The sequence below is a fragment of the Podarcis erhardii genome (assembly GCF_964252035.2).
Source record: "Podarcis erhardii genome assembly, chromosome: 7".
NCBI lineage: Eukaryota > Metazoa > Chordata > Lepidosauria > Squamata > Lacertidae > Podarcis > Podarcis erhardii.
Genome location: NC_138511.1, coordinates 76,527,941 through 76,554,897, shown reverse-complemented (window position 1 = coordinate 76,554,897; position 26,957 = coordinate 76,527,941). Strand labels below are relative to the sequence as shown.

The 26,957-nt window shown below is 45.0% G+C and overlaps 2 protein-coding genes across 2 annotated transcripts; both read right to left on the bottom strand.

Annotated features, from left to right (window-relative positions):
• Positions 1-1,023: 1,023 nt before the first annotated feature.
• LOC309346130 (protein NKG7-like) lies at positions 1,024-6,643 on the bottom strand. The gene is made up of 4 exons (XM_081869840.1): positions 6,301-6,643; positions 5,049-5,195; positions 2,603-2,716; positions 1,024-1,255 (listed from the first exon to the last, which is right to left on the bottom strand). The coding sequence occupies exons 1-4, from the start codon at positions 6,464-6,466 to the stop codon at positions 1,215-1,217; spliced, it is 468 nt and encodes a 155-aa protein (XP_081725966.1). The 5' UTR covers positions 6,467-6,643; the 3' UTR covers positions 1,024-1,214.
• Positions 6,644-11,219: 4,576 nt separating this feature from the next.
• LOC309346124 (protein NKG7-like) lies at positions 11,220-22,992 on the bottom strand. Its single transcript, XM_081869827.1, has 4 exons — positions 22,809-22,992; positions 14,668-14,814; positions 11,665-11,790; positions 11,220-11,347 (listed from the first exon to the last, which is right to left on the bottom strand). The coding sequence occupies exons 1-4, from the start codon at positions 22,987-22,989 to the stop codon at positions 11,301-11,303; spliced, it is 501 nt and encodes a 166-aa protein (XP_081725953.1). The 5' UTR covers positions 22,990-22,992; the 3' UTR covers positions 11,220-11,300.
• Between the last annotated feature and the right edge of the window lie 3,965 nt (positions 22,993-26,957).

The window sequence follows — 26,957 nt, the reverse complement described above, 5'->3', positions numbered from 1 at the left end:
GAAGTGGGGAGAGCTCTGGGGAGGAGCCTGGTGCCAAAGCACGAAGGAGGGGGGAGCAGGCAGGAGAAGACTCAGCCTCTGGGGAGTCCCGGAAGGAGGGAACACAGGGGGGCAGGAAGACCCTGCGGAAAAGGAAAGAGAGGAAAAGGTGGAGCAGCACAAGCCTCTTAAATTGGTGCAGGGGAGGGACGGACTCAGAGGGGACTTCTAACATCTAAGGGTAACAGATGCGGAGCCACGGAGTTTGGATGTAATGACGACAATGATCTTCAATAAAACCTTTTGTATATAGCTTGGACTGGACTTTGGTCTCTTGTGAGCTGGGACCCAGGGTGGCTCTGACAGGTATTTCTTCCAAATCTGATTAAAATGACTGCAGCCTACTATCTGTATTCAAACTGGAATGCAATGGTATCCAAATATAGACCATAATCTCCTTCTTGGTCTCAGGAACAACCACACAAAATTGGGCCCTGATATCTTGAGAGGTGCCCAAGTCAGGGCAGTTTGAAACACTTCGGTCAAAAATAACATCTAACAGTATCCACACATAAACCAAAACCCATTCTTCCATCTTAGGAACTGCCATATGAAATTGGGCGATGATATCTTCAGAGGTAAGTTTAGGGAAGTTTTTACTGTTTAATGCTATATTGTGTTTTTAATATTCGGTTGGGAGCCACCCAGAGTGGCTGGGGAAACCCAGCCAGATGGGTGGGGTATAAATAATAAATTATTATTATAAATTATATAACCAGTGCAGTTGGGAGCATTTCAGCCTGCCATCTGGAATTAAAAATGGCAGGCGGCAGTTTCCAAACATTGACCCAAAGCAGCGCCTCATTCTTGGAAATCACTGTGGCACATCTGGCAACATCACCTTCGGTTTGGACCATTGTGTTCTACTATCTGGATTGAAAATGGTGCCCAGCGGTATCCTGACATACAAAAGCTGGCTCCTGCTTTTTGGTAACAATATCATTAGAAGCGTTCGAACTCACAGAGGACAAAGGGACAAACCACTTTCCAAAATATATAGCAATAATATTATAAGGGGGGGGGGGCAAATAATGCATTAATTCTGCCACTAAGGAAAAAATACAGCTTCTTCTTCCAGGTCCAGCTCGCTCCCAGTGCAGGCTATCTCTGCACCACACCTTATCAATGTAGCTTCAGACATCATCGGAAATGGCAGAACAGTCACATCCTCCTGCTCAGTCTAACATCGCAGTATCTAATACCAAAGCAGTCCCACCTGTCAGGAGGGAAAAGAGATTGGTTGAGGCAATAGGTGGAGCAGAATGATACACCGTCTGAGACATGTGCCTCCTTCACAAGAGGTCTGGAGGGTGGCAACAAGAGAACGGGCCTTTTCTGTGGTGGCTCTTTGATTGCGGAACGCTCTCTCGATAGAGGCTCGCCTGGCACCCTCATTACATGTCTTTAGGTGCCAGGCAAAAACATTCCTCTTTGCTTAGGCCTATGGCCATTAAATAATCTATGGCCCATCATGAAAGTGTCAGGGAGAGGCCTGTACATATGATGGTGGGGCTGGAGGAGGGAAGCAGGGTCTTGAAGGCGGCAGAGCAGGAGGAAGCACACCTTGCTGCCCCTTCTTTCTTCTGGAGGTGCCTCTCTCTCTCTCCCACCCCTGCAGTTGTGGGCGGGGGCTGGGCCAAGCCAGGGGGAGCAGCAAGCAGCCTGCCAGGCACGGGGCTGACTCAGCGCCGCCTGCGCAATGCTAGCCGTGGGTGCACGGCACTGGCAGTGGGGCGAGCGCTACTCCAGACTGGCTGCTCTGCAGCTGTGCCTCAGGCTCGCCAAGTTGCAGCTCCTCTGGCCGCCCTCTGTGACCTGCTCCTGCTCAAGGGGGTCCCCGCTTGCTCCTGCCCCTCCCGCAGCGCCGGCACCTCAGCGTGGAAGAAGGGCCTCAGCTGCGGACAAGCGCTTCTGGGAAGCACCTCCTCGCAAGCCAGCGGGAGGGCCAGGGTCCCCTGGGTGCAGCCATGTGGCCACAGCCGGGCTACCGCCATCAGCGCACACCCCTCTCTGGCCCCGTCACGGCTTCACACAAGATGCCTCAAATTAATTCACAACAGGTAGACAGTTAAGAGCTTCAACGGCTTCAGCGGCAGGCACCTGGCACCCCCAGAATTTTACACTGTGGTACCGCGCACCCCTTGTACCCCTGACCCTTTTGGTTCCTTCCAGCTCTACGATTCTGTTATGTACTGAGTTGAATAGGCTCCAAAATGCAGCCGTCTGATTGGCCCTAGAACAATAGGATTCAGAATGCAGTGGTCTGATTGGTCTTAGAACAATACGATCCAGAATGCAGCAGTCTGAATGGTCTGCAGGAGCCATCCAATCCAACTCCAGGTGGAAGTGACTCTGCAACCTGATTGGCCTATAGGAGAATCCCAGAATTAGCCAATCACATGGGCCCATTGTGTAAATAATGTATATAAAGCAGACATTTCGGGGAAACTTCCATTCCTCACTACTATGAGCTGAATAAAGAGCATGAAATCCACACTCGACTCCGAGTATATTTCAGATTCTGTGAATACATTGCAGTATGTCCCATGGCACGCATACTCACCAGTTACAAGGCACAGAGGAATCGAGGCCCAGGCCAAGTACAGGGACCACCCCGAATTATCAGTTGGTCGCATATGGCTGGTGAAGACGCATACAGAAATCAGAACAAATAAGCCTAGGAGCAAATAAAACTCCTTAGAGCCTCATATAGGCCAGGCTCCCCTTTCCCCTAGTGTCGATCTAATTCCTCTGAGAAACATGTAAGCAGAAGTGCAGTTGCTCTGTAAAGCAGAGCAACTGGTTCAATCCTGAGCTCATCCAAGCTGGAAATGTTTCCTGCCTGAATCCCTGGAGAACTGCTACCTGTCAGTGTAGACAGTACTCATACCCTCCAACAGTCCTCAGGTGAAAATAGGGACACTCACAAACCCAACTGACCGTCCTCAACCTCCCCAATTTGTGTTTCCCCACCCCCACTGCACCACCAGGAAGCAACCCTGTCAGGCTTCGAGGAAGCGGCTTCCTCTCTCTGTTTGGCCGTGGATAAGCAGAACAAAGTGAATATAGTCTCTTATCAGTTAAAGAGAATTTAAGGTTCACAGTGAAAGAACAAAGACTCCATTCTCAGAAGAAAGGTGCTCCCAATTAAAGTTTCCACCCACTCCCCCCCCAGCCACCCCCACCACTTCCTCATCTGGCAACCTGATCTTGCAACCATTTGACTTTCTGTGTAGCTACCTTATCTGCTTTCCTTGACCTTGGACTGAGCACTTGGACACTTTGCAACGAAAGGGAGTCTGTTAATTCTCTCTCCCCCTGTTCTTCTTCTCCTAGCTGTTCCCCACTGAGTTGTGCCCAGCTGTTGTCTTCCAAACTAGTTCCCTCTGCAAACCACTGCTCCAAATATATAATGCTCCACTGCTCCTGGGCATCTGCATCCTGGACACTGTTCCTCATCAGAGTAGCTCTCCTCAGCCTGGTCTCTGACACACCCTCTGCTGTCCTGAGAAAACTCCTTAATCCCAGGTTTACTGTATTCTTTGGCACATACCAGTACATAACTTTTAGAAAGGGGCAAGATTAGATGTGGATGCACGAGGCATTTATAAAAACAAATTCTAGGCTCTTTGCATTCCACTCTTCCCCCTCTTTCTTCCTGCCCAGGGCAGCCCTACCCTCTGCCTGCGCCTCAGAGCTGGTGCATTAGCTGGGCCTCAGTGGTGGCAGCCTCTCCTCTTTGCCCTCTCTCCAACAGCTGCTAAGAGCTGTCAAAGGGAGGAGGTTGGTAGCCACTTTAGAGAGGAATGGGGTGCTCCGTTGCAGCTGCCACTGCAGCCGCCACTGCTCTTCAGGGCAAGCACCAGCTCATCCTCCTCCCCAAACTCAGAGGCAGCTGCACTAGGGGAGGAAATAGAGACATTCCCGGATCAAATCAGAAGTCGGGATAGTTTTCATCATTCTGGCACCGTCCCTCGGAAATAGGGACACTTGGAGGGTATGAGTTCTGGGCTGATTCAATATAAGGCTTCCTATCTTGAGCTCAGCAATAGTGCCGCTCTGGCGGGAAGGTAAACGGTGTTTCCGTGCGCTGCTCTGGTTCATCAGAAGTGGCTTAGTCATGCTGGCCACATGACCCGGAAGCTGTACGCCGGGTCCCTCGGCCAATAAAGCGAGATGAGCGCCGCAACCCCAGAGTCGGCCACGACTGGACCTAATGGTCAGGGGTCCCTTTACCTCTACCTTTATGCTTGCTTGACAGCCAGTATGACATAGTTGTTGGAATGTTAGACTCGGACCCAGGAAGCCAGGTTTCAGATTCCCCTCCACCATGAAGCTCACTGGGTGACCTTGATCCAGTCAAAGTCTCTCAGCCCGCAGGGTTGTTGTGAGGGTGAGCCACGTTGGAGAAAAAAGTTGGATAGCATAAATAAATTTCCTCCTCTTCTTTTTCCAGTCCCAGGCTGCTAAACCTGTTGCAACCCTCCGATAGCCTTATTGTCCATGAATTTGCAGGATTCCCCTTTCAAGCCACCTTAGGGGTTGTAATCCTGTGCACATCTTTAAGGCCATCTAAGATTTATTTTTGGTGGATTTCGGGTGGTATCAGCCCTAATCAGAGGGGAAGCCTTGTATTCAATGGACTTAAGTTTGCCATGTGTATTGATTTCAGCTTTCCATTTCAGCTCAAGCCTTCTTGGCATAGGATCTGGGGAGTGGGGGGTTATTTTGTTTTATTTTTCCAAGTCAAGGGTTGGCTTTGAGTTAGTTACCAAACACGAAGGAACGTAGGAAGCTGCCTTATGCTAAGTCCGAACCATTGGCCTATCTCACCCAGTACTGCCTAAAGTGGCAGACAGCAGCTCTGGGGGATTGAGGCCAGGGGTCTCTTCTTCATGGAGATGCTGAGGACCGAAGCTGAGACCTTCTCCCTGCAGAGCAGATGCTGTAGCCCTGAGCTACAGCTTGGCTGTCTGTGGAAGCAGATGCTTATGACACCCCCACCATACCTGCGATGGTGCTGAATATTGTTGAGATCCTTGGTTTGGAGATGCAGCCTAAGGGGCACTGGAAGAAGATGGAAGTAATGCTAAACAAAGAGAAGCTTCCAGCTAACAATGCCAACAACATCAAGGTTCGGGTAGCCTGCATGTAAGCTAGACAGAAGGAAGAGAAAACAGGAGTTAAATGTATCAATGGGACTAGACGATAGCGCAGCCGACTTCCCATGCAATATTTCTCTCCAGGGACAGAGAGGTCAGTTTTTATCTGCTCCCTCAATGTTATCCCACTAGAGCGCACTGGATAAATTATGATTCCTCCTGATTTCAGCTGCCCAGGGGCCTTCACTGGGTTTAATCTGGCACTGTGTGTGTGTCTGTGTAGCATTATCCCTAGTCACTCTGAACTATCAGCAGACTGAAGGACCAAACTGCAGGAAACATTCAAAATGAAGAGGACTGAGGAAAGAAGGAACTGTCACCACCCAGCTCCCACAGAAGTATCTAAAGGACCATCTTGCTCTGAGGGGAAGGAAGAAGGAGCAGCTTCTTGCAAGCAAACAAGTTGTCTTAGCCACACTGTTGTAACATTAATATTTTGTAAAGTGATGCTTCTTGTAATAAACTTATGAAAAGCGCTTTGTAAGGACCGTCTGAAGAGCAGCACATACATAGCGTAAGTCAGGGTTTTTTTTCCAGCCAGAACTCAATTCCGGCACCTCTCAGGTGGGCACCATTGACATCATAAGAGACCAAGACAGGCATTCGTGGGGAGATGTGGCACCTCCTCTTCTGGAAAAATAGCACTGGGGTAATAAATAATAAGGGGACGCGGGTGGCGCTGTGGGTTAAGCCACAGAGCCTAGGACTTGCCGATCAGAAGGTCGGCGGTTCGAATCCCCGCGACGGGGTGAGCTCCCGTTGCTCAGTCCCAGCTCCTGCCCACCTAGCAGTTCGAAAGCATGTCAAAGTGCAAGTAGATAAATAGGTACCGCTCTGGCAGGAAGGTAAACGGTATTTCCATGCACTGCTCTGGTTCTCCAGAAGCGGCTTAGTCAGGCTGGTCACATAACCCGGAAGCTGTACGCCGGCTCCCTCGGCCAATAAAGCGAGATGAGCGCCACAACCCCAGAGTCGGCCACGACTGGACCTAACGGTCAGGGGTCCCTTTACCTTTACTAATAAATAATAAGAACAGCTCTAAGCCGCTTCAGGGTACCACACCTCCATTACTCATAGCCCAAGGCAAAGACGAACTTACGTGGAACTTGTATCCCAAACAATACACACTGTGTTCCATGGCAACCTGCCCACAGCCCCATGTGTGCATTGACGTTCGTTAGCCAGTGCTCTGAGGACAGAGCAGCGATGTGAAGAAGAAAGCAGATGACAGCAAAAATCTCTGTGATAACCTCCAGGCTGCACATTGATGGAAACGTCGGGTCTGCGACTGCAAAGCGGATTCGGGATGATGAGCCCAGGGAAGGGAGATGTTCACGTTACTTCAGGCGTGCTGCTGACTGAGCATGGGTGTGCGCTGCCCTGCTAAAGTGCCGCTTGCCCAGCCAATGGCCAACTGCCACTGCTCCGAAGTCGCACATGCGAAGTGATGCCTTCTGAACATTGTGCTGTCACAAACAGATGATGTCATCAGGCAGTGCGCTCTGTGCTAGGCCCAGGCGCTAGACCTTCCGCTTTCCAGATGTCGTTGAACTACAGCCAGGGGCACCAACATCGAGGGGGTCCAGCGTTGTGTGACATCATACACACAACATCATGCACCAGGTGGAGGGTGCCAGGGGTCTGTTGCCTCGGGTATGCAGTGCGGGGGGGGGACTCAGGCTCCCCCCTTGCAGAAATCCCCACTGTGCCCTGACAGTGGCAGGGGCTGCAAAGCACAGAAAGTAAAGATCACCCTACATATATCCTGTTCCTGTCTGGCGTGCCAGCACTTACCTGCCAGTGGCAGGGGACGGGGAGTGCAGAGGGTGCAGCAAGCAGCTAATTTGTTTGGAGCCCCCTCAATACTGGGAGGGCCTCACCCCCTGCCCTCAAATATTGAAGGGGCTTCAGCCCTCTATAGTTGGCGCCCCTGACTACAGCACAGCCTCAGTGAGAGATCGTGGGAGCTGTAATTAAGATCTCAGCCTAAATGTATTTATTATTATGGTCAGTTCTTCTTCTTGTTGTTGTTGTTTGTTGTTGCTTAAAAAATTCATCCAATATTCATATACAGTCGTACCTTGGAAGTCAAATGAAATCCGTTCCAGAAGTCCGTTAGACTTCCAAAACGTTTGAAAACCAAAGCGTGGCGTCTGATTGGCTGCAGGAAACTCCTGCAGCCAATCCGAAGCCACGGAAGCCCTGTCGGACGTTCAGCTTCCAAAAATAGTTCACAGAACAGTCACTTCTGGGTTTGCGGCATTAACTTTGGGAGCCAAAATGTTTGGGAACTAAGCTGTTTGACAACCAAGGTACGACTCTACTCTGGGTTCTCTGGATGGTTTGCAAGGGATGTACATCAAGTCAGCTGGTATGATGATGATGATAATAATAATAATAATAATAATAATAATAATAATAATAATAATAGAATCATGGAATTGCAGAGTTGGAAGGGATCCCGAGGGTCATCTAGTCCAACCCCCTGCAATGTAGGATCCAACCTCTGCTTAAAAACCTCCAAGGAAGGAGACTCCACAACCTCCTGCGAGAGACCCTTCCATTGTCAAACAACTCTTACTGTCAGAAAGTTCTTCCTGATGTTCAGTCAGAATCTCCTTTCATGTAACCACTGGTTCGAGGCCTGCCCTCCAGAGCAGGAGAAAACAAGCTTGCTCCATCTTCCATGTGACAGCCTTTGAGATATTAGAAGATGGCTATCATATATCCTCTCAGTCTCCTCTTTTCTAGGGGCCACACAACATTTCTCCTGTCAGAGAAATGACTGTGACAGCAGGGACCCATTTTCAATTTAGTTATGTACGTGTCAGGGAACTGCCATCGGAGCCAGAGGGAGAGGGAGGGCTCCAGAGGGATTCCGGAGAGTGTCCCGGGAGGGAGAGAAGCAGCCTATCTTCTGGGGAAGGAAATCAGCGTAGCACCAGTGGAGAAGGGGGGCAGATGGGGGAATTGGCAAGGGTGCTCCATGACTCCTCGCCGGAGACCAGCGGGGAGAGCACGGGTCCTCCGCTGCCCACACCCTCCCTGCGCAGAAGGCTTCTGCGCAGGGAGAGTAGGCGGAGACTAGGCCTCAAAGAGCTTCTTTGCTGGAAGAAGTTCAAGAAATGCCCACTGACGGATTCTGCCAGCGATTGAGACAGCCACGGGTGAGTGGCTGTCCAGACAGAAAGCGTTCACCCAGGTAACCCAGCCAAGCGTGGCGCCGATTTATGCATGAGCAACCCCTAGAACCATTACAGTACGGTACTAAGCATTTGTAAAAAGGCAGTTCTTTTCATGGTATCTGTACAAGAGAGGAAGATGGGGAGATAAGCAGAACAGCTTGGCCATGCCCCCACTGCCATCAAGCTCAGTATTGTCTACTAGCAGCAGTCTTCCAGAATTTGTGGCATGGGTCTTTCCCATCCCTACCTGGAGATACCTGGGACTGAACCTGAGTCCTTCTGCATGCAGAGTCGTTGTTCTGCCTCCGAGCTACAGCCCTTACCTGAATACAGTGGTACCTCGGGTTAAGAACTTAATTCATTCTAGAGGTCCGTTCTTAACCTGAAACTGTTCTTAATCTCAAGCACCACTTTAGCTAATGGGACCTCCTGCTGCCGCCGTGCCGCCGGAGCACGATTTCTGTTCTCATCCTGAAGCAAAGTTCTTAATCCGAGGTACTATTTCTGGGTTAGCGGAGTCTGTAACCTGAAGCGTCTGTAACCCGAGGTACCACTGTATGTTGAGTAACAAATGAGAAATGAGCTCCATGCATGTGTGATTCTAGCAGTATAGAAACCTCTGCCTTTTGCATGGGTGGAATGTGGTCTGTTCTATGAAAGTAAGAGTGACACGGCCCCCCAAAAAGGTTGCCAAAGAAGAGACTGTGGCCATGGGACTGAAGAAGCCCCAGCCCCCACCCCATCTTGGTCTACAACAGTGTTTCCCCATTCGCTTTGTATTAGGTTGGTTTCTGGTGTAACATCTAATTGATTGTCTAGTCCAATGTTTACCAAACTTGGGTCTCCAGCTGTTGTTGGACTACAATTCCCATCACCCCTGACCACTGGGTCTGCTACTTAGGGATGATGGGAGTTGTAGTCCAACAACAGCTGGAGACCAAAGTTTAGGAAACCCTGGTCTAGAGACGGATCACAATCCTGTCTCTCCACTTATCTATAATTCAGAGACTGTAAGCTTCACGGTGCCAACTCTGTGTTAAATGAAGAGAAGAATCTGCCAAACACAGGTTTCCCACCCCCATTTGAGAGCAACTCATGAAACTCTGGGGATGTGGGTGGCGCTGTGGGTTAAACAACAGAGCCTAGGACTTGCCAATCAGAAGGTCGGCGGTTCGAATCCCCACGACGGGGTGAGCTCTGTCCCAGCTCCTGCCAACCTAGCAGTTCAAAAGTACATCAAAGTGCATGTAGATAAATATGTACTGCTCCGGCGGGAAGGCAAACGGCATTTCCATGCACTGCTCTGGTTTGCCAGAAGCAGCTTAGTCATGCTGGCACATGACCCAGAAGCTGTATGCCGCCTCCCTTGGCCAATAAAGTGAGATGAGCACCGCAACCCCGGAGTCGGTCACGACTGGACCTAATGGTCAGGGGTCCCTTTACCTTTACCATGAAACTCTGAGAGTATGATGTTGTTTTTATTTCATTTATTTTTAAAACCATTTTGCACACAGCAGTCACTGAGAGAAAAAATAAGCATTTTTAAAAAACTCTATATAAAATTGGTAGCGTCAATATGCATGGTCGATATTTGTTTTTCCAAATACTTCTATCTGAGGTAAATTTAGAAAGCTTACTCAAGCTGCCTCCAGACAGTGTACCCTAAATTTGGGGTTGCACATAAATAATGTGGGTTAAAGCCATCTATGACCCTGGGACAACAAATCCATTTTTAATATATATATAAAGGAATCAGGGTTATAGCCAATGTCAACCTACTAACATAGGCTCATTAATTTCGATAAATCTACTCTGAATGGAATTCAGTGGGGTACAACCCAGACTTTGTGTGATTGGGGAGGAGTGCTGGGAAATGCATTGACAAGTGAGAAATGAGTGAATTATTACTGGGAACACATATAAACACCTGACAAACAAATCAGGGCGAAGGCAGGATGAATGCTTGTTGTAATATGACTCCCCAAGAAAGATCAGGATGGATGCTGAATGATCTAACCTCCACATAACCTTCCTGCTAGTATATTGGGAGGAATAAATAGGCTGTGTATGGGAACCTTCTGCTAAAGAGAAAGTCACATCCAAGAAGACTGAATCAAATGCCAGAAGAACTGCTTTTCTCTCAAAACTTGCATGGGAGAGAGAAAGAGAAACATATCAAGGGATAGAGAAGAGAGAGGTTCCATTGCTTCCTATGGCTTTGCAGGGAAGTCTGCTGGGAGCAAAATTAGACCTCTTGATTCTAAATCCAAACCCAAACTTCCAGCCTTATAACCAGGCTGTCTTTTAGGCTTCAGAATCTGTGTCCTTTTATATATGGAATTTTATTTCTATATTGTATATTGATATGTTATTGTAAAATTTTAATTGAAAAAACCAAATAAATAAATTTACAAAATAATAATAATAATAATGTTCATTATCATTCTTAACTGGTAATAGCAGCATACATTAAGCTAATACAATACTTTAATCATCCTTCCCCCACCAATTGGAGAGGTTCTGTTCTACAGCATTCAGTAAATAACTTCCAGTTTCTTAACCACCTTGCTGGACTTGTTATAAAATGCCAGATTTGTCATTAAAGCTGCCATACATCCGGGATATCCCGGACATAGCGGGTATTCGGGCCATATCGGAAGTATAGATCTTGGCAAATTTCATTGAAGATGAAACCCTTAGAGATTTTGCAAAGGAAACTCAACAACTTTGGGCAAAACTAAAAAAAACCTCAACAACCTTGACAAAAGCTCAACAACCTTTGTGTCCGGATGTTCATGTTTTCAAATATGGCAGCCCTACATGATATTCAATTCCCCCAGCTCCATCTCGCCCCGGTGCAGGCTGGGTCTGTGTGCCCCCAGGTGTCATCTGAAGTGGAAGCACAGCCTTTTCTTCATGCTCCTGTTGACACAGCCCTATCCAAGGCGAAAGTCAGCCCACCTGTCAGGAGAGAAAAGGGACTGGTTAGGGCAACAGGGGGAGCAGAATAAAACACCACCCAAGATATCTGGACTGCTGACCTCGCTTCCTCATCAGTGAGGTCACAAACTTGCCGTTCTAGAGGGCAATAATATATTCTCTTCCACAGAACTACAAGGTGCAATTTGAATCTTCTGCCGGGAACACATACCTGCTTTCATCTGGACACACTGTAGAGCAGCCCCAGACTTAAATAATGCAGCTGACAATGCTACGCGAAGGCAAACTTTTTAATAAAGATGTGCATTTTCAGCATTTCCGATTTCACACATACTCACCAGTAATAAGGAAGAGAGGAAAGGTGGCCCAGCCCAAACCAAAAGACCATCCGTAAGACCATTCAGAACTGCTCTGTGGTGTCAAACACCCTGCGAAGGTGGCCATGGCAATCAGGACGCAACCAGCTAGGAAGAAAATATAAATCAGGTTATCAAGTTACTTGTTAATTAAATCCTTGATGCTGAGCTGGAAGCTGCAGCTAGTGCAAAATGGCGAGGATCAAGTATTCACTTGGGGTGGAATATAACCAACATATATACTACGGCTGACAGAAATGCACTGGCTGCCAATCAAACCCTGTGCTAGGTTCAAAATTAGTACAAAGCCCTATATTGCTATGGACCTGTGAGCCCTAAAACATCATCTCACCCCCTACATCCCAAACTGACTAACTGTGCGCTGCAAGAGATGGCATCCTGCAGGTCCCAGGCTATGAGGAGGTCCGCTCCACATGATGTCAAAATCGGGTCTTTGATGTAGTGGCACCTACACTTTGGCACTCCCTCTCAATATATATTAGTCAGGCACCTCCATTATTGTCTCTCTGGTGCATGCTAAAGATGTTCCGCATTCAACAAACCTGCTAAAGTCTTTATCCCAGTTAGTACCTGTCCTGGATTTGAATTGATTGTGCATTGTGTAATGCTGTTCTAAACAGTTTTTCATATTTATGGTTGTTATTTTTCAAATTGTTTTCATATTAAATTGTTTAACTGTTTTTATATATGTATCAGTTACATATAATAAAAAAATGTGTCATCACTCTGCAGTTCACTTGAACACAAACAGGTGGCGATGTAAAATATGGTGGTGAATGGGTGGCCCAGATGAGATGTAGAGGGATAATGTTATGGCTTGGTCTATCCCACAAACGTGAGACGACTCTGGCTGTTAATTATTTCAGATTTATTGCTAAAATAACAAACTAGGATGGATGTTGCCCGGACTGAGCTCCTTCCCCTTCCCCAACACTGAACCCCCCACCTTTTTTCTGGTATCTTCCACGCGTCTCGGCCACTTTTGTGATTCTTTTTTTTATATATATATAATGATATTTTATTAAATTTCCACAATAAAAAAAATTATAAACAATAAATAGGAAAAGCACACACACAAAAAAATACAAACCACAAAAATACAAACACTTAACATATAAAAAGAAGAAAAAAAAAGAAAAAAAGAACACTCTTTTCAAATTCATGTCCTTCATAGCCTTATTCTCTTGACTTCCACCCGCCCTCCTTTCTTGTATTCCACTTCAAATTTAATTTAGCAAATTCATTTATATTAGTTTTATCCTTTAAAAGTTCCTTCAAATATTATATTATTCAAATTTTCATCCAATATCTATCCCTTCTTTCATATTCTTATTTACAGTATCTTAGTTACTTGAACCTCTTCTTTTCATTTCAGTGTCCTCAACATTCAAAGATTTTGCAATGTTTTTGTAAGTAGTTTTTGAACTTCTTCCAATCTTCTTCCACCTGCTCTTCTCCTTGATCTCATATTCTGCCAGTCATTTCTGCCATCACTTTTGTGATTCAATGAGATTTGGGAGAGAATACTTCCTGCATTCCAAGATCGGACTCACTATTTGAGCTCTCACGCAGCAGCCTTTCACTCTGGCCCTGTCTTTCTTCTCCCCTGTGTTAAGAGCTCAAATTACAGCTGCTCTCCCCCTCCTCTCTGCCTTCCACTTTTAACTGTTCTCTCTCTATGCCTGCCTCTGCTTCTCGTCAGCACTGGGGATTCGCTGACAGATACCCAGAACGAGTGGTAGCCACTGCCCTGCTCTGCTGGCTCCTCTGCCTGCCACCTTAGTGGTTCATGCTCTCAGGATCCAGAAGCACAGATCTGCCAGCTTCTACTGGCTACTTCCCAGTGTTGCTCCTCCTGCCAGGCAAATTCTTCATCCTGCCTGGTTGTGGCAGCATGAGGTGAAAGGGAGAAGGTTTTAGAAGCAAGCCATACTCAAGGACCGCCTCTCCTGGTATGCCCCACGGAGGACCTTAAGGTCCACAAATAATAACACTTTGGAGGTCCCGAGCTGCAAGGAGGTTAGGTAGGTCTCAACTAAGGCCAGGGCCTTTTCAGTACTGGCCCCAACTTGGTGGAACGCTCTGTCACAAGAGACCAGGGCCCTGTGGGATTTGACATCTTTCCGCAGGGCCTGGCCTTTGGTTTGGACTCAGTCTGACCCTTATGTTTCCTTCCCCTTATGGTTTTGATTTTTGGGCTACTACTAAAATGAGGCTGCATTTTAAATTGTATTCTAACCTATATTTTAACCCGTATTTTAATTAACTGGTGTTTTTTTTCTATTACGTTTTATTGTAATTTTATTTGTGTTAGCAGCCCTGAGCCCGGTTCTGGCCGGGGAGGGCAGGGTATAAATAAAAATTTGTTATTATTATTATTAAGAAGGGGGATGTGGTTTTCATTCAATGGAAGCCACTGCTCCCCACAGTGTGGCATTTGAAGGCACCCCACATGGCTGCTTTCTAACTCCAACATAGCAGGTGGAAAACAGTCTCCCTGGAAAGGCTATGAAAGCCCTTTGCATCTTCCCCCTCATCTTTTGTAACTCTGAAACTGGAGGTGGAAAGGGGGAAGGGCTTTTTTCACCCTTATTCATATCCATCGATTTCAGTGGGTCTATTCTGAGTATAACTTAGTTCTGCCAATAGTGTTCTGTGAAATGAATATGTTCCATTTGAGCTCAAGTCTTCTTGGCACGGAATCTGTTTAAACACAGTCTCCAACTCTGATTTCAGGGGTTTCAGGGGCTTGGGCTTAGTGTGGACATAGATGCTCAGAACCCCCATGAAACCTGCAATGAGGCTGGCTCAAATCAAATCAAAATGTTTATTCGGCTTTACGCCCATCATGAAACACAACACAACAAAACAAATCAAATAAAACAGCGAACTCGTACAAGCCACAAGTAGTATAACACAATTTACAACTCACAAGGACAAATATGCTCAGAACCCCCATGATACCTGCAATGAGGCTGGCTATAGCTGAGCTCTTAGTCTTGGAGATGGAGCCAAGTTGGAAGGGAAAGAAAGTGCAACAAAGACCAATGCAAGAGATGGCTCCAGCAATCATCCCGAAGAACAAGAAGGCTCGGGTAGCATGGTACGAATCTTTCAGGAAGGAAGGAAGAGAAAGAAAAAAGCTTAAATGCATCTGTGGGATTTGGCAATAGCCTGCAGACGTCCCATGTAATATTCCCCCCCATGGATGGATCAATCAGTTTTTATCTGACACATATCAGTTTTGCATGCACTCTGTCCTGTTTCAGAATTAATCTGTATACAGTGGTACCTCTGGATACGAATGGGATCCATTCTGGAGCCCCGTTCACATCCTGAAGTAAACGTAAGAGGCGTCTGCACATGCGTGGGTCGCATTTCGCTGCTTTCCGCGCATGCCTGTGACGTCATTTGGAGCATCTGCGTATCCGCAGGCGGCAAAACCCGTACCTTCTGGGTCGCCATGGAGCGCAACCCGAAAATATTCATCCCGAAGCTACTTCAACCTGAGGTATGACTGTATATATAAAAATAGTTTTTATTCAGTTTTACATTCTTATATTCAGCACAATCATCATTATCACAGGGGGGAAAGGAGGGGACACATATAGAAATCCCAGTCTCCACCCCCCACCCCCAACTTCCCTCAACTTCCTCTTCTGGTTCTTTAAGTATTTGTTTCTTCTGCTTGTTTTATTCCACCTTAATTTGTAGTTTAGTATTATTGCCTTTATATCATTTTTATACCATGTTTTCCAAAGAACGTCTTCCACTTTATTATTTTCCCAATTATTGCCTCCTAACCTTTATACTTGATTTCTTAATTGTAAGTGCTTAATCAAACCCTGCAAGTGAGTCTGCTTCTTTACATTGTTTCTGTAGGTACATCATATACGGTTCCCAGTCTTTTTAAAAGTCTCTATTGTCCTTATCTCTAAGTTTTCCGGTGAGCTGCACCATTTTAGCATATTCCATCAGTTTTACTTGCCATTCTTCTTTCGCTGGTACATTGTCGTCTTTCCATTTTTGGGCTACTAATATATTAGCCACTGTTGTAGCATACATAAACAGTTTCTTCCACTCCTTTGGCAAGTCTTGACCTGTAATGCCTAGCAAAAAAGCTTCTGATCTTTTAACAAAAGTGATCTTAAACATTTTTTTTCATTTCATTGTAAATAATTTCCCAATAGCTTTGGTTACTTTACAATGACCGCTCCCCACTTAAAACAGGGGGCGCCCTTTGCGTGGACGCGTGCAGCCCTGGATCTGGAGTGGCCCCATCAGCATAGGCTTTGCCTTCCCTCAGGTGGGATACCTGGAGGTCCCCGCCTACCCCAGTGAGTTGTCCAATCCCACCTGGGGGAAGCGTTGCCAGGGAAACCAGGCCAGGTAGGGGGAGGGATTACCTGCCCACACAATAGAGGGTGGATCTTAATTGGTAATCCTCACTTGGCTCCAGAGCTTCTCCCACCCTACCCACCCTCAGTTAATGTCTTCTTTTGCAGGTTAACTTTTCTTCATAGGTTTTGCAGGTTAACCTGTCTCCACAGGTATGCGGGCGCTGCTACGATAAGGTCGCTGTTAAAGGGCCGGAAAGGAATTTCCCTGCATTGGCAGGTTTCGCCTTTCCCGTAGCAAAACGTCACAACTTGGGCGGTATCAGGCCTTGGGCGGAATCCTTTAGTCCATCTTCCTCTTTGCGGCGGCGATACCAGGGTTCCCCGTTAAAGGGGTTTTTGAAGGGAGGCTTTGGCCGTACGCCGAAAGGTCGTCATTGCTCTCCCCTGCGGCGGCGGCGTAACGGGGGTGGCTATCTCTGCTTGAACATATGTTCTCCAGAGCTGGCCCACCCCCCCCCACACACACTGGATAACCCTGATGTTCCCTAGGTCCCCGGCCGGGGACTAGGGAGGGAGAACGCCCAATGCCTGAGCCAAGGTCTACCCACATTTGAAATTTAATAAAGTTGTGGCCGATTTAATCCCATAGCACGTTGTCTAGAGTCGTTATTCCACATGACGGGGGGACCGTGCGGGATCTGGGGACTCCGCCTGTCCACGCAATTCCACCACATGTGATAAAACATGTCTTCTTTCTCTTTAAACTTTCAACACTTATTGGAGCTTGTTCTATACATTCTTCCCATTTTAACAGGAATAATATACCATCAATATATCATTTTCATGTAATTCTCTTTCAAAGCTATACAATCAGTGAATTTTAAATTCACTTTCCATAGCTTTTCCCAGTCTTCCATTTGTATGTTATGTCCTAAATCTTGAGCCCATTTAATCATCACACATTTAACCTCTTCATCTTTAGTTTCCCACTCTAGCAATACACTATACATCTTCAGTGTTTTGTGTGTTATCATGTATAATTTCTCTTTGAAATATGGATAAAGTATAGCTAAACCCTTTCTTACTATCTTCTTTAAATACCTCATTAATTGATAATACTATTACATATTCTCAATGTCTTCAAGCTCTTTCAATTATAATTTCCCTTCTGTTTCTATTAAACTATCTCTGTATGTAGGCCATTTTTCTTTCCTGTTTACCTTTCTTCTTGATGGTGCTTCCAATAGGTCTTTATATCTTTCTCAAACTTTTAAAAGTGATCTCCTAATTATATGGTTATAAAATCCTTTATGTACTTTCCCTTTATCATAACACAAATACGCATGTCATCCAAATCTGTTATATTGTCCTTCAAGATCTAACATATCCATATTGTCTAGTTTAATCCAGTCTCGGATCCAAGCAATACCAGCAGCTTCATAGTATAATTAAATTCTAGAAGAGCGAAGCCTCCTCTGTCTCTAATGTCTGTAAGTAATTTATATTTTATTCTTGGCTTCTTCCCCTTCCAAATGAATTTTGAAATATCTTTTTGCCATTTCTTGAAGCAAGCTGTGTTACTTATTACTATCAAATCAAATCAAATCAAATGTTTATTCAGCTTTACGCCCATCATGAAACACAACACAACAAAACAAATCAAATAAAAGAGCAGACTCGTACAAGCCACAAGTAGTATAACTGGCACTGACTTTAACAAAAACATTTTTGGCAATGCATTCATTTTAATCGCTGCAATTCTCCCTAATAATGATAATCTCATTCTATCCCATATTTCTAGATTCTTTTTTTATTTCATTCCAAATCTTTTCATAATTATCCTTAAAGATACAGTGGTACCTTGGGTTACAAACACCTCGGTTACAAACACTTTGGGTTACAGACTCCGCTAACCCAGAAGTAGTACCTTGTGTTAAGAACTTTACCTCAGGATGAGAACTGAAATTGCATGGCAGCAGCCCTGTGGTAGCGGGAGGCCCCATTAGCTAAAGTGGTACCTCAGGTAAATAACGGTTTCAGGTTAAGAACGGACCTCCAGAACGAATTAAGTTTGTAACCAGTGATACCACTGTATTTATATTCTTGCTTGTGAGCCAAATTCCTAAATATTTAACTTTTTTATGAATCTCTTTTTCTACACTCTGTTAAATACTTTGTTATCCTTTTCTAATAGGTTTTTTACTAACTGTTTTGTCTTATATTTATTTAATTTGAAGCCTGCCACCTGCCCAAATGAATAATAATGGTGTTAAAGGATATCCCTGTCTTGTTCCCTTCTGTATCTTACATTCATCTGTTACCATCTGATTTACAATTAATTTTGCTTTTTGGTCCAAATATATTGCTTGAATCCCTCTCCCAAAATTTTCTCCAAAGTCCAAATTCTTCTTCAAGATTTTTTTTCATGAATTCCCAAGAGACAAGAGTCAAAGGCTTTTTCAGCATCTATAAACATCAATGCTGCCTGTTCTTCATTTCTTACTCCCAGGTATTCTATTACATCTATAATGTTTCTTATATTATCCTTCATTTGTCTCCCTGGAAGAAAACCTGCCTGATCACGATGTATGTATTCTGTAAGCTCCATTTTTTTTTTTTTTTTTTGCAATTCATGTTTTTCACTTTTCACCATAATCTTTGTTTTTCACAATGCAAGAATCCAATATTTTATTAAACACATAGCCAAAGTAGTACAATATAAGTATAAATGTAAGTTACTTATATAGCATTGAACATGACATTATATAGCATTGAACATGACATGTATAGCATTGAAAATGACATGTATATCTATGTACAGTTGGAGGTATGCAAAAAAATGTATTCCCTTGGGATACACAGTATACTGGGGAACAATTTTTTTTTCCATTTTCTGTTGCATGAGATTTTTCAACTGTTCTTATATGTTCTTTCAATGCTGATTTCAAATCTGAAATCGATTTTCATGTACGTGCTATAGTTATTTTTCAATTTCTGACTTTTGCCGATATGTCATATTTACACTGGGGATAAGTGGACACTGACACCACATGGTAATTATTGTTTTGCAAACTTAATTTTTCTTTATTTTTATAGTTTTGTAACCTAAATATTTGTATTTTTCAGATTGGACCATGGCTTCTTCAAGTAGACAAAAATGTGTATAGCATGTATTCCTGAGTATCCTTAGAAGCTTATCATTTTGAAGGAAATAAAAATAGATATAAAACTAAGAAATGTAATGAAGTACTTGGGAATAAATATAACAAGAAATTTAGAAAATTTAGATCAAGAGAACCTTAACAAATTAAAGAAGGAAATTAAAGAAAAGCTGGAGGAATATAAGAAAATTAAGCTTTCATGGTTTGGAAGACTAGTGATAATTAAAATGAAAATTTTTCTAGAGTAAATTTTTTATTTAGAATGTTACCAATTAAGATAACGGAGACGGGGATAAAGGTTTGGCAAAGTATGATTAATAAATTTTGTAATGGGGATAAAAAACCTAGAATTAATAAAAGAAGATGGTATGATTAAGATATATCATAGATGGTATAACAAAACAAGGAGCGATAGAATGGTTAGAGAGTGGTACACAGGAAATGAGGGAGAAGTTAGTGAATATGTTTTTTATCAAACCAAATAGACAATGGTGGCAGAATATTGAAAATCCCTTATTAAGAAATATCATTGAGATATGGGAGAAATATAAAGGAAAATTGATACTAGCAAATTCCCCACTAACCCCGGTGATGATGACAGAAGACTTCCCAGTAAATTGAAAAGCGAAAGAGAAGAAAATACTTAAAATAAAGGACTGAGTGGAGAAAATGAGAAGCAAAGAACAAATAAGAGAAGCTCTAAAAGGAAGTAAAATAACTTGGTTTAACGGTATACAACTGGAGCAATGGACAAAGAAGTGGTCAAGGGAAAACAAGAACTACAAAGAATATACAAAATTTGGAAATAAAATATATAAAAAGGAGAGATAAAGGAAAAAATACAGTTATAAAAAGGGAAATCAGTGAAATTTATAAAATATTAATAGAAATGGAGGATCAAGGAAATCAATTAAAAGAGGTGTGGGAAAAGAAAACAACAGTGCAGTTACATAGTGACAGCTGGAGGAATTATGGGAGAAACGTATGTTGAAAATGCTGTCTATAAGAATAAAATAAAATTATTATAAATTAATTAGGAGATGGCATTTAACACCAGTCAGATCAAATCAAATAAACAAGAAATATTCAGTGTTATGTTGGAGGGGATGCCAGGAAACCTGGAATTATGTTCACCTGTGGAGGTGCAAATATGTACAATTTTTTATTTTTGCAAAAGGTGTTTAAGGAGATAACAGAAATCACTGGGTTAAAGCTGACCAAAAGTCCAGAGGTAGCATTATTATCAATTTATGATGGGGTGGAAGGTTCACAGGCTATAAAGGACTTGCTCACTAATTGATTGACAGCTGCACGAATTATGATAGCTAGGAAGTGGAAGGGGCAAGCAGAATATAAAATGAAAGAATGGTGTAAAGGGGTGTGGGATATAGCTATTAACAATAAATTAACATGTGCCATTAGGGACGCAGGTGGCACTGTGGGTTAAACCACGGAGCCTAGGACTTGCTGATCAGAAGGTCAGCGGTTCGAATCCCTGCAATGGGGTGAGCTCCCGTTGCTTGGTCCCAGCTCCTGCCAACCTAGCATTTGGAAAGCATGTCAAAGTGCAAGTAGATAAATAGGTACCGCTCCGGTGGGAAGGTAAACGGCGTTTCCATGCCCTGCTCTGGTTTGCCAGAAGTGGCTTAGTCATGCTGGCCACATGACCACATGAGCTGTACGCCGGCTCCCTCGGCCAATAAAGCGAGATGAGTGCCGCAACCCCAGAGTCGGTCACGACTGGACCTAGTGGTCAGATTTCCCTTTACCTTTACTAACATGTGCCATTAATGTAAGAGGGGGAATATGCAGGAGAAATGATTTGGGGGGGAAATGGAGGGTGTTTGTGGAGTTTGTACTGTTGAAACAAAGGAGTCGGACCACCACAAGAGGTGCTGAAATTTCGGGAGGTTGGATAATTACAATGGAATGGTCTCGGTGCTGGGATGCACATGTTTATTCTTATTTAAAGAAGAAGCAGAAGAAGCTTATCATAGGTTTGCCAACTTGAAGACTAGTTGTGGTAGGGAAACATCTCTTCAGAGAAACTTGCCCAACACCACCGATCTTCTCCTGCAATGCACAGCTTCGCAGAACTGAAGAAAAACAAACCCTACTCACATCAAGTGACATTGGGGCACAGCAAACCTTCCAAGAGCACAGAGCAAATGGAGTGTGCCGTCCAAAGCACTCCCAGGATCCTTTGCAGCATGCAAGGTTGTATATGGTAGGGGCTCCTTTGCATACCAAAATGGATTCCAGACAGCATATATTAAAAATTAAAGGCAAGGGGTATTTTGTGGAAAGTGGGGACTCATCTACACTGGTCAATTATAACGTTAAAAATGTGTTCTAAAAATGTGACATGAGAGGGCACAGTAGAGCAGTGATCCATCATCAATGGTAAACAGCATTGAGAGCTATATTTTTATAGTGTTTTTATAGCATTTTCCATATCTGTGTAGATCCAGCCTCAGTGGTAAGAACTACCATCTCCTTTTATTTTTTGCTGCCCACAGCAGCCATTTTGTGCTGGCACCCAGGACACCTTTATCAAGATATGAGTCCCAGCACCTACTATTTTACCCCCCCCCCCCGAAAAAAGGACAGGGTAAATGTGTTATCACTAGTCACACTGGACTTTCAGGGGGTTGAAGAAGGATCAACTGCCCCCCCCCCCACACTGCTGCATGCTTTAGAAAGGAAAATCAGTTCAATCTTGTCAGGGGCTCAGGAGCAGAGACACAGGGGAGAGAGGAAACGGAGAGTGAAGGGGAGGAATCTGAGGGCAGCTTAGGGGAGTATGACAGTGGCCCGAGAGATTCCATGAGCTTCTCCAGCGATTCAGAAGATTCCCAGAGGGGGGCGCCGGTGGCCAGGGCAAGGGGGGTCCCAGGGGGGACACACCAGAAGCAAGGGGCCAGCGGGGACTCCCAAAGCAGCAGCGGGAGATCAGGACCAGTTCCCCCACCAGAGCAGAGTGGGGGGGAGGAGTCCCATGAATCAGGGCCAGCGTCTTCTCCAGTAGGGAGAGAAAATGAGTCAGAGCTGGCCACGCCTCCATCGGAGAGTGAGGGAACAGAGTGGAAGTCAGGTCCAGCTACCCCCCCCCCGAGGGGGGAAGCAGTGACAGGAGCAGTGAAACGGTCAGAAGGAAGGTTGCCGGCTGGGCGCGCGCGCCAAGTTCAAATGTACAGGCGCGCGGGACAGCTGGAAGCCCGGATTGGGAGCCAGGTCCTAAAGCACGCCGGAGGCAGGGGGAAGAATCCGGGGACTCAGCATCAGAAGAGTCCAGAAGGGGCAACACCCCAGCGGGCAGACGGACCCAGAGGAGGAAAGAGCAGAGGAAGAGGTGGAGCAAGGCTAGAGTCTTAAACTGGTGTCTGGGGGGAGGAGATTCAGACGGAGCTTCAGCAGTCTAGCGTTGAGACGTAGAGCTGCGCGCCGCGGCTTTGAAATCGAAACTGAACCTTAATAAAGACTTTTGTATATAACAAGAACTGGCGTTGGTCCTTTGTGAGCTGGGACCTTGGGCAGCCCTGACAAATCTGCTTTAGAATTCCGTACCTTAAGTAGTCCAAGCACAAGACAGAGAAGATCTCACCTGGTTCTAGATCCATCGAATATGTAATACAAATATAGCTCGAAGCAGAAGGACGACAAAATTTCCAGAGGCCACGGTTCAAATTGCCAATTAGCACCCAGTGGTCTGAGCCCAGAGCAATGAGAGTGAGAAGAAGGCTGATGAAACCACTAACCACAGCACTGATCTGCAGTATATGCATTGTGAGAACGTTCTGTGACTGAGGCTAGATGGACCTTTGACTTGACCCAGAAGGGCAACAGTAGAGGAGGAGGAGCAGGAGGAGGAACAATCAGGCAAGATTGAATCCAGAGACTAGGCATGGGTCTCTAGTCTGGCCCTCTGTGACTGCCTAGTGACGCCAACTCTGATTAACAAGTTGGTGACTCATTAACCTGTATGATTTCTCCTAATGGGTCTCCTCCGCCTTTTGATGCTGCTTCCCTGCCATAGAGCAATAACCAAAGAAATACATTTGTGAATCAAATGCTTCTCATGAGTTGTTGATGCACTTTTATAACTTTGCATGCAGATGAAAATATGTGAGCAGCAATAGGGGCTTTTGTCAGTTATGCCTCATTCCCATAATCATTCACAAATATTTTAAGAAAAGAATTATATGCCTGGTCTGGTCTGGGGAGTTGCAGTGTCAAGCACACACACACACACACACACACACACAACCTGCTCTCCTTCCCTCTTTCCTCCTTCATTGCACACCCCTATTGCCTCAAACTACAATCACCTAGCCTAACCCAGCCATGCCCCACTTTGTTGGCTGATGGAATCAAAACAGAAGAGCAAGCAAGGGGAAGAGGTAAAACACGAAGGGAACCAATGACCGCTCCCCACTTAAAACGGGGGGCGCACTTTGCGTGGACGCGTGCAGCCCTGGATCTGGAGTGGCCCCATCAGCATAGGCTTTGCCTTCCCTCAGGTGGGATACCTGGAGGTCCCCGCCTACCCCAGTGAGTTGTCCAATCCCACCTGGGGGAAGCGTTGCCAGGGAAACCAGGCCAGGTAGGGGGAGGGATTACCTGCCCACACAATAGAGGGTGGATCTTAATTGGTAATCCTCACTTGGCTCCAGAGCTTCTCCCACCCTACCCACCCTCAGTTAATGTCTTCTTTTGCAGGTTAACTTTTCTTCATAGGTTTTGCAGGTTAACCTGTCTCCACAGGTATGCGGGCGCTGCTACGATAAGGTCGCTGTTAAAGGGCCGGAAAGGAATTTCCCTGCATTGGCAGGTTTCGCCTTTCCCGTAGCAAAACGTCACAACTTGGGCGGTATCAGGCCTTGGGCGGAATCCTTTAGTCCATCTTCCTCTTTGCGGCGGCGATACCAGGGTTCCCCGTTAAAGGGGTTTTTGAAGGGAGGCTTTGGCCGTACGCCGAAAGGTCGTCATTGCTCTCCCCTGCGGCGGCGTAACGGGGGTGGCTATCTCTGCTTGAACATATGTTCTCCAGAGCCGGCCCATCCCCCCCCCCACACACTGGATAACCCTGATGGTCCCTAGGTCCCCAGCCGGGGACTAGGGAGGGAGAACGCCCAATGCCTGAGCCAAGGCCTACCCACATTTGAAATTTAATAAAGTTGTGGCCAATTTAATCCCATAGCACGTTGTCTAGAGTCGTTATTCCACATGACGGGGGGGACCACTCGGGATCTGGGGACTCCGCCTGTCCACGCAAATAAATTGCTATATGTTCATTCAGGAGTTGTTTCTGTCCATGGTGCTTGGCTCATGGCGAATAAAAAAAGTTTTCCAGTTATTCCTGAAACAAAGGCACACATCTAGTCTGACCTAAATATTTCCTCCACTACAATCTTTTGTCTGCATAGTCACCATCTATCTTCCCCCATTTTTTTCTGCGTAACATAGGAAGCTGTCTTATACGTCTCACCATTGATTCATCTAGCACAGTATTGCCTTACTCTGACTGCCAGCAAATCCCCAAGGGCTCAGACTTTTCCACTGGGATCTGCTACCTCTTCCTTCTTTTAACTAAAGATGTCATAGACTGAACTTTCAACCTTCTGCATACCAAATATGTTCTTTACCTCTATTTTTTCAGTCCCCTCTTTTTGCCTTTTATGGTTTCCCTGTTGCCCTGTTACTGAAAGGGCACAGCTTGGTGGCAGGCTCTAGTTTATGTGGCCACCTCCTTCTGTGTTCTGTAACTTCGTCTTTGTCTCCAGACATCAGTCAGCAATTGTGTCCTCTATGCTGAAGCTTCATCTGTTGATTTCTGAACACAGAGGCAGCATTCATGACTACTCCAGAGCTTAGGATGAGGAAACATGCTGGGAGACAATTTTAACACAAGTGGAGGAAAGACCCAAACACTGGTAAGGGCTCATTACTGAGCCTACCTAGAGGCAGTGAAGGCAGCAAAGAAGGCACACTTTGCTGCCTCCAATGCATCCTCCTTATGTCGTCAGGCAGAGCTTTTCTGGGGTGTATCCTGGCCCACAGGAGGTGATAGAACCAACGGTAGCTCTTTGTGACTTGTTTGTGAAGCATTTTGAGAAGAAAATTGCTTGTATCCACCAAAACCTTGACTCTGCTGTTATAGCTGATGAATCTCATTACGAGTAGCATCTACATCTGCAGAATATGTGCAAATTGAAATCTACACTTGCTGGTTTCTGCAGATCGAACCACAGGAGGAAGCCAGAGCATTAATTCTTATCTTCCCCTGGCCAGCTGGCACTATTATAAATAGAGCTAACTGCTAGGAGCAGGGTAAGGAGTGGAGGCAGTGGACCTGATGTCTGGCCCATCAGCTTGAGGTTCCCAAACCTGCTCAGATGCTTTCCTCATTGTAGCTTCTTTATTTTAGAGTCATAGAATTGTAGAGTCATCTAGCCGCAAGGGTCATCTAGTCTAACCCTCTGTAATCTTTGGTCCAAATGGGACTCGAAAATAAGACTTTGAGATTAAGATTTTCATGCTCTACCGACTGTTCAGCTGAGTCAAGATTAATCCCCATTGGCTTTGGGGGGGGAGAGATTTTAATTAAAACTTGGGGGGCACAGAAAAAGCAACATACAACAGTTTCCATCAAATACAATGCATTTTTTTAAACATAACAACTAAAAGAAAGGAAATAAAGAAGGAACAAGAAAAGAAAGGGGGTGGGAAGACTTCTGGTGCTCTATCAGCTTTACAGAACTATGCAAAACCCTTCCTCCACAATAACACCCAAATCTTCTATTTTCTGTAGAACTGGGCCTGCTAGTTAGGGATGATGGGAGTTGTAGTCCAACAACAGCTGGAGACCAAAGTTTAGCAAACCCTGGTCTAGAGACCCTCATTTGAGAGCAACTCATGAAACTCTGAGAGTATTTGGATGTTGTTTTTATTTCATTTATTTTTAAAATCATTTTGCACACAGCAGTCACTGAAAGAAAATAATAAGCATTTTTTTAAAAAACTGTATTTATACAAAATTGGTAGCGCCAATATGTGTGGTGGATATTTGTTTTTCCAAATTTAGAAAGCTTACTCAAGGTGCCTCCAGACTGTGTACCCTAAATTTGGACATAAATTTGCACATAAATAATATGGGTTAAAGCCATCTATTACCCTAGGACAACAAATCCATTTTTTAAAAAAATATAAAGGGTTATAGGCAATGTTAACCTACTAACACAGGCTCATTAATTTTGATGAATCTACTCTGAAACGAATTCAGTGGGGTACAACCCAGACTTTGTGTGATTGGGGAGGAGGGCCAGGAAATGCATTGACAAGTGAGAAATGAGTGAATTATTACTGGGAACACATATAAACACCTGACAAACAAATCAGGGCAAAGTCAGGATGAATGCTTATTGTAATATGACTCCCCAAGAAAGATCAGGATGGATGCTGAATGAAGACCGGATATGGTCTAACCTCCGCATAAGATTTCTGCAAGTATATCTGGAGGAATAAATAAGCTGTGTGTGGGAACCTTCTGTTAAAGAGAAAGTCACATCTAAGAAGAACTGCTTTTCTCCCAAAATTTGCATGGGGGAGATAAAGAGCCACATATCAAGGGATGGAGAAGAGAGAGGTTCCATTACTTCCTATGACTTCCTTTGCAGGGAAGTCTGCTGGGAGCAAAATTAGACCTCTTGATTCTAAATCCAAACCCACACTTCCACCTTTATAACCAGGCTGT

Coding starts and splice junctions, on each gene's coding strand:
- LOC309346130 (XM_081869840.1), bottom strand. CDS start 6,466: ATGTGCAGCCTGGAGGTTATCACAGAGATTTTTGCTGTCATCTGCTTT. Junction 5,196..6,300: donor GTTTGGGATACAAGTTCCAC/GTAAGTTCGTCT, acceptor CCTTCTGTCTAG/CTTACATGCAGGCTACCCGA. Junction 2,717..5,048: donor AATATTCAGCACCATCGCAG/GTATGGTGGGGG, acceptor ATTTGCTCCTAG/GCTTATTTGTTCTGATTTCT.
- LOC309346124 (XM_081869827.1), bottom strand. CDS start 22,989: ATGCATATACTGCAGATCAGTGCTGTGGTTAGTGGTTTCATCAGCCTT. Junction 14,815..22,808: donor TTCGATGGATCTAGAACCAG/GTGAGATCTTCT, acceptor CCTTCCTGAAAG/ATTCGTACCATGCTACCCGA. Junction 11,348..11,664: donor TCCTCTCTTCCTTATTACTG/GTGAGTATGTGT, acceptor CTCTCCTGACAG/GTGGGCTGACTTTCGCCTTG.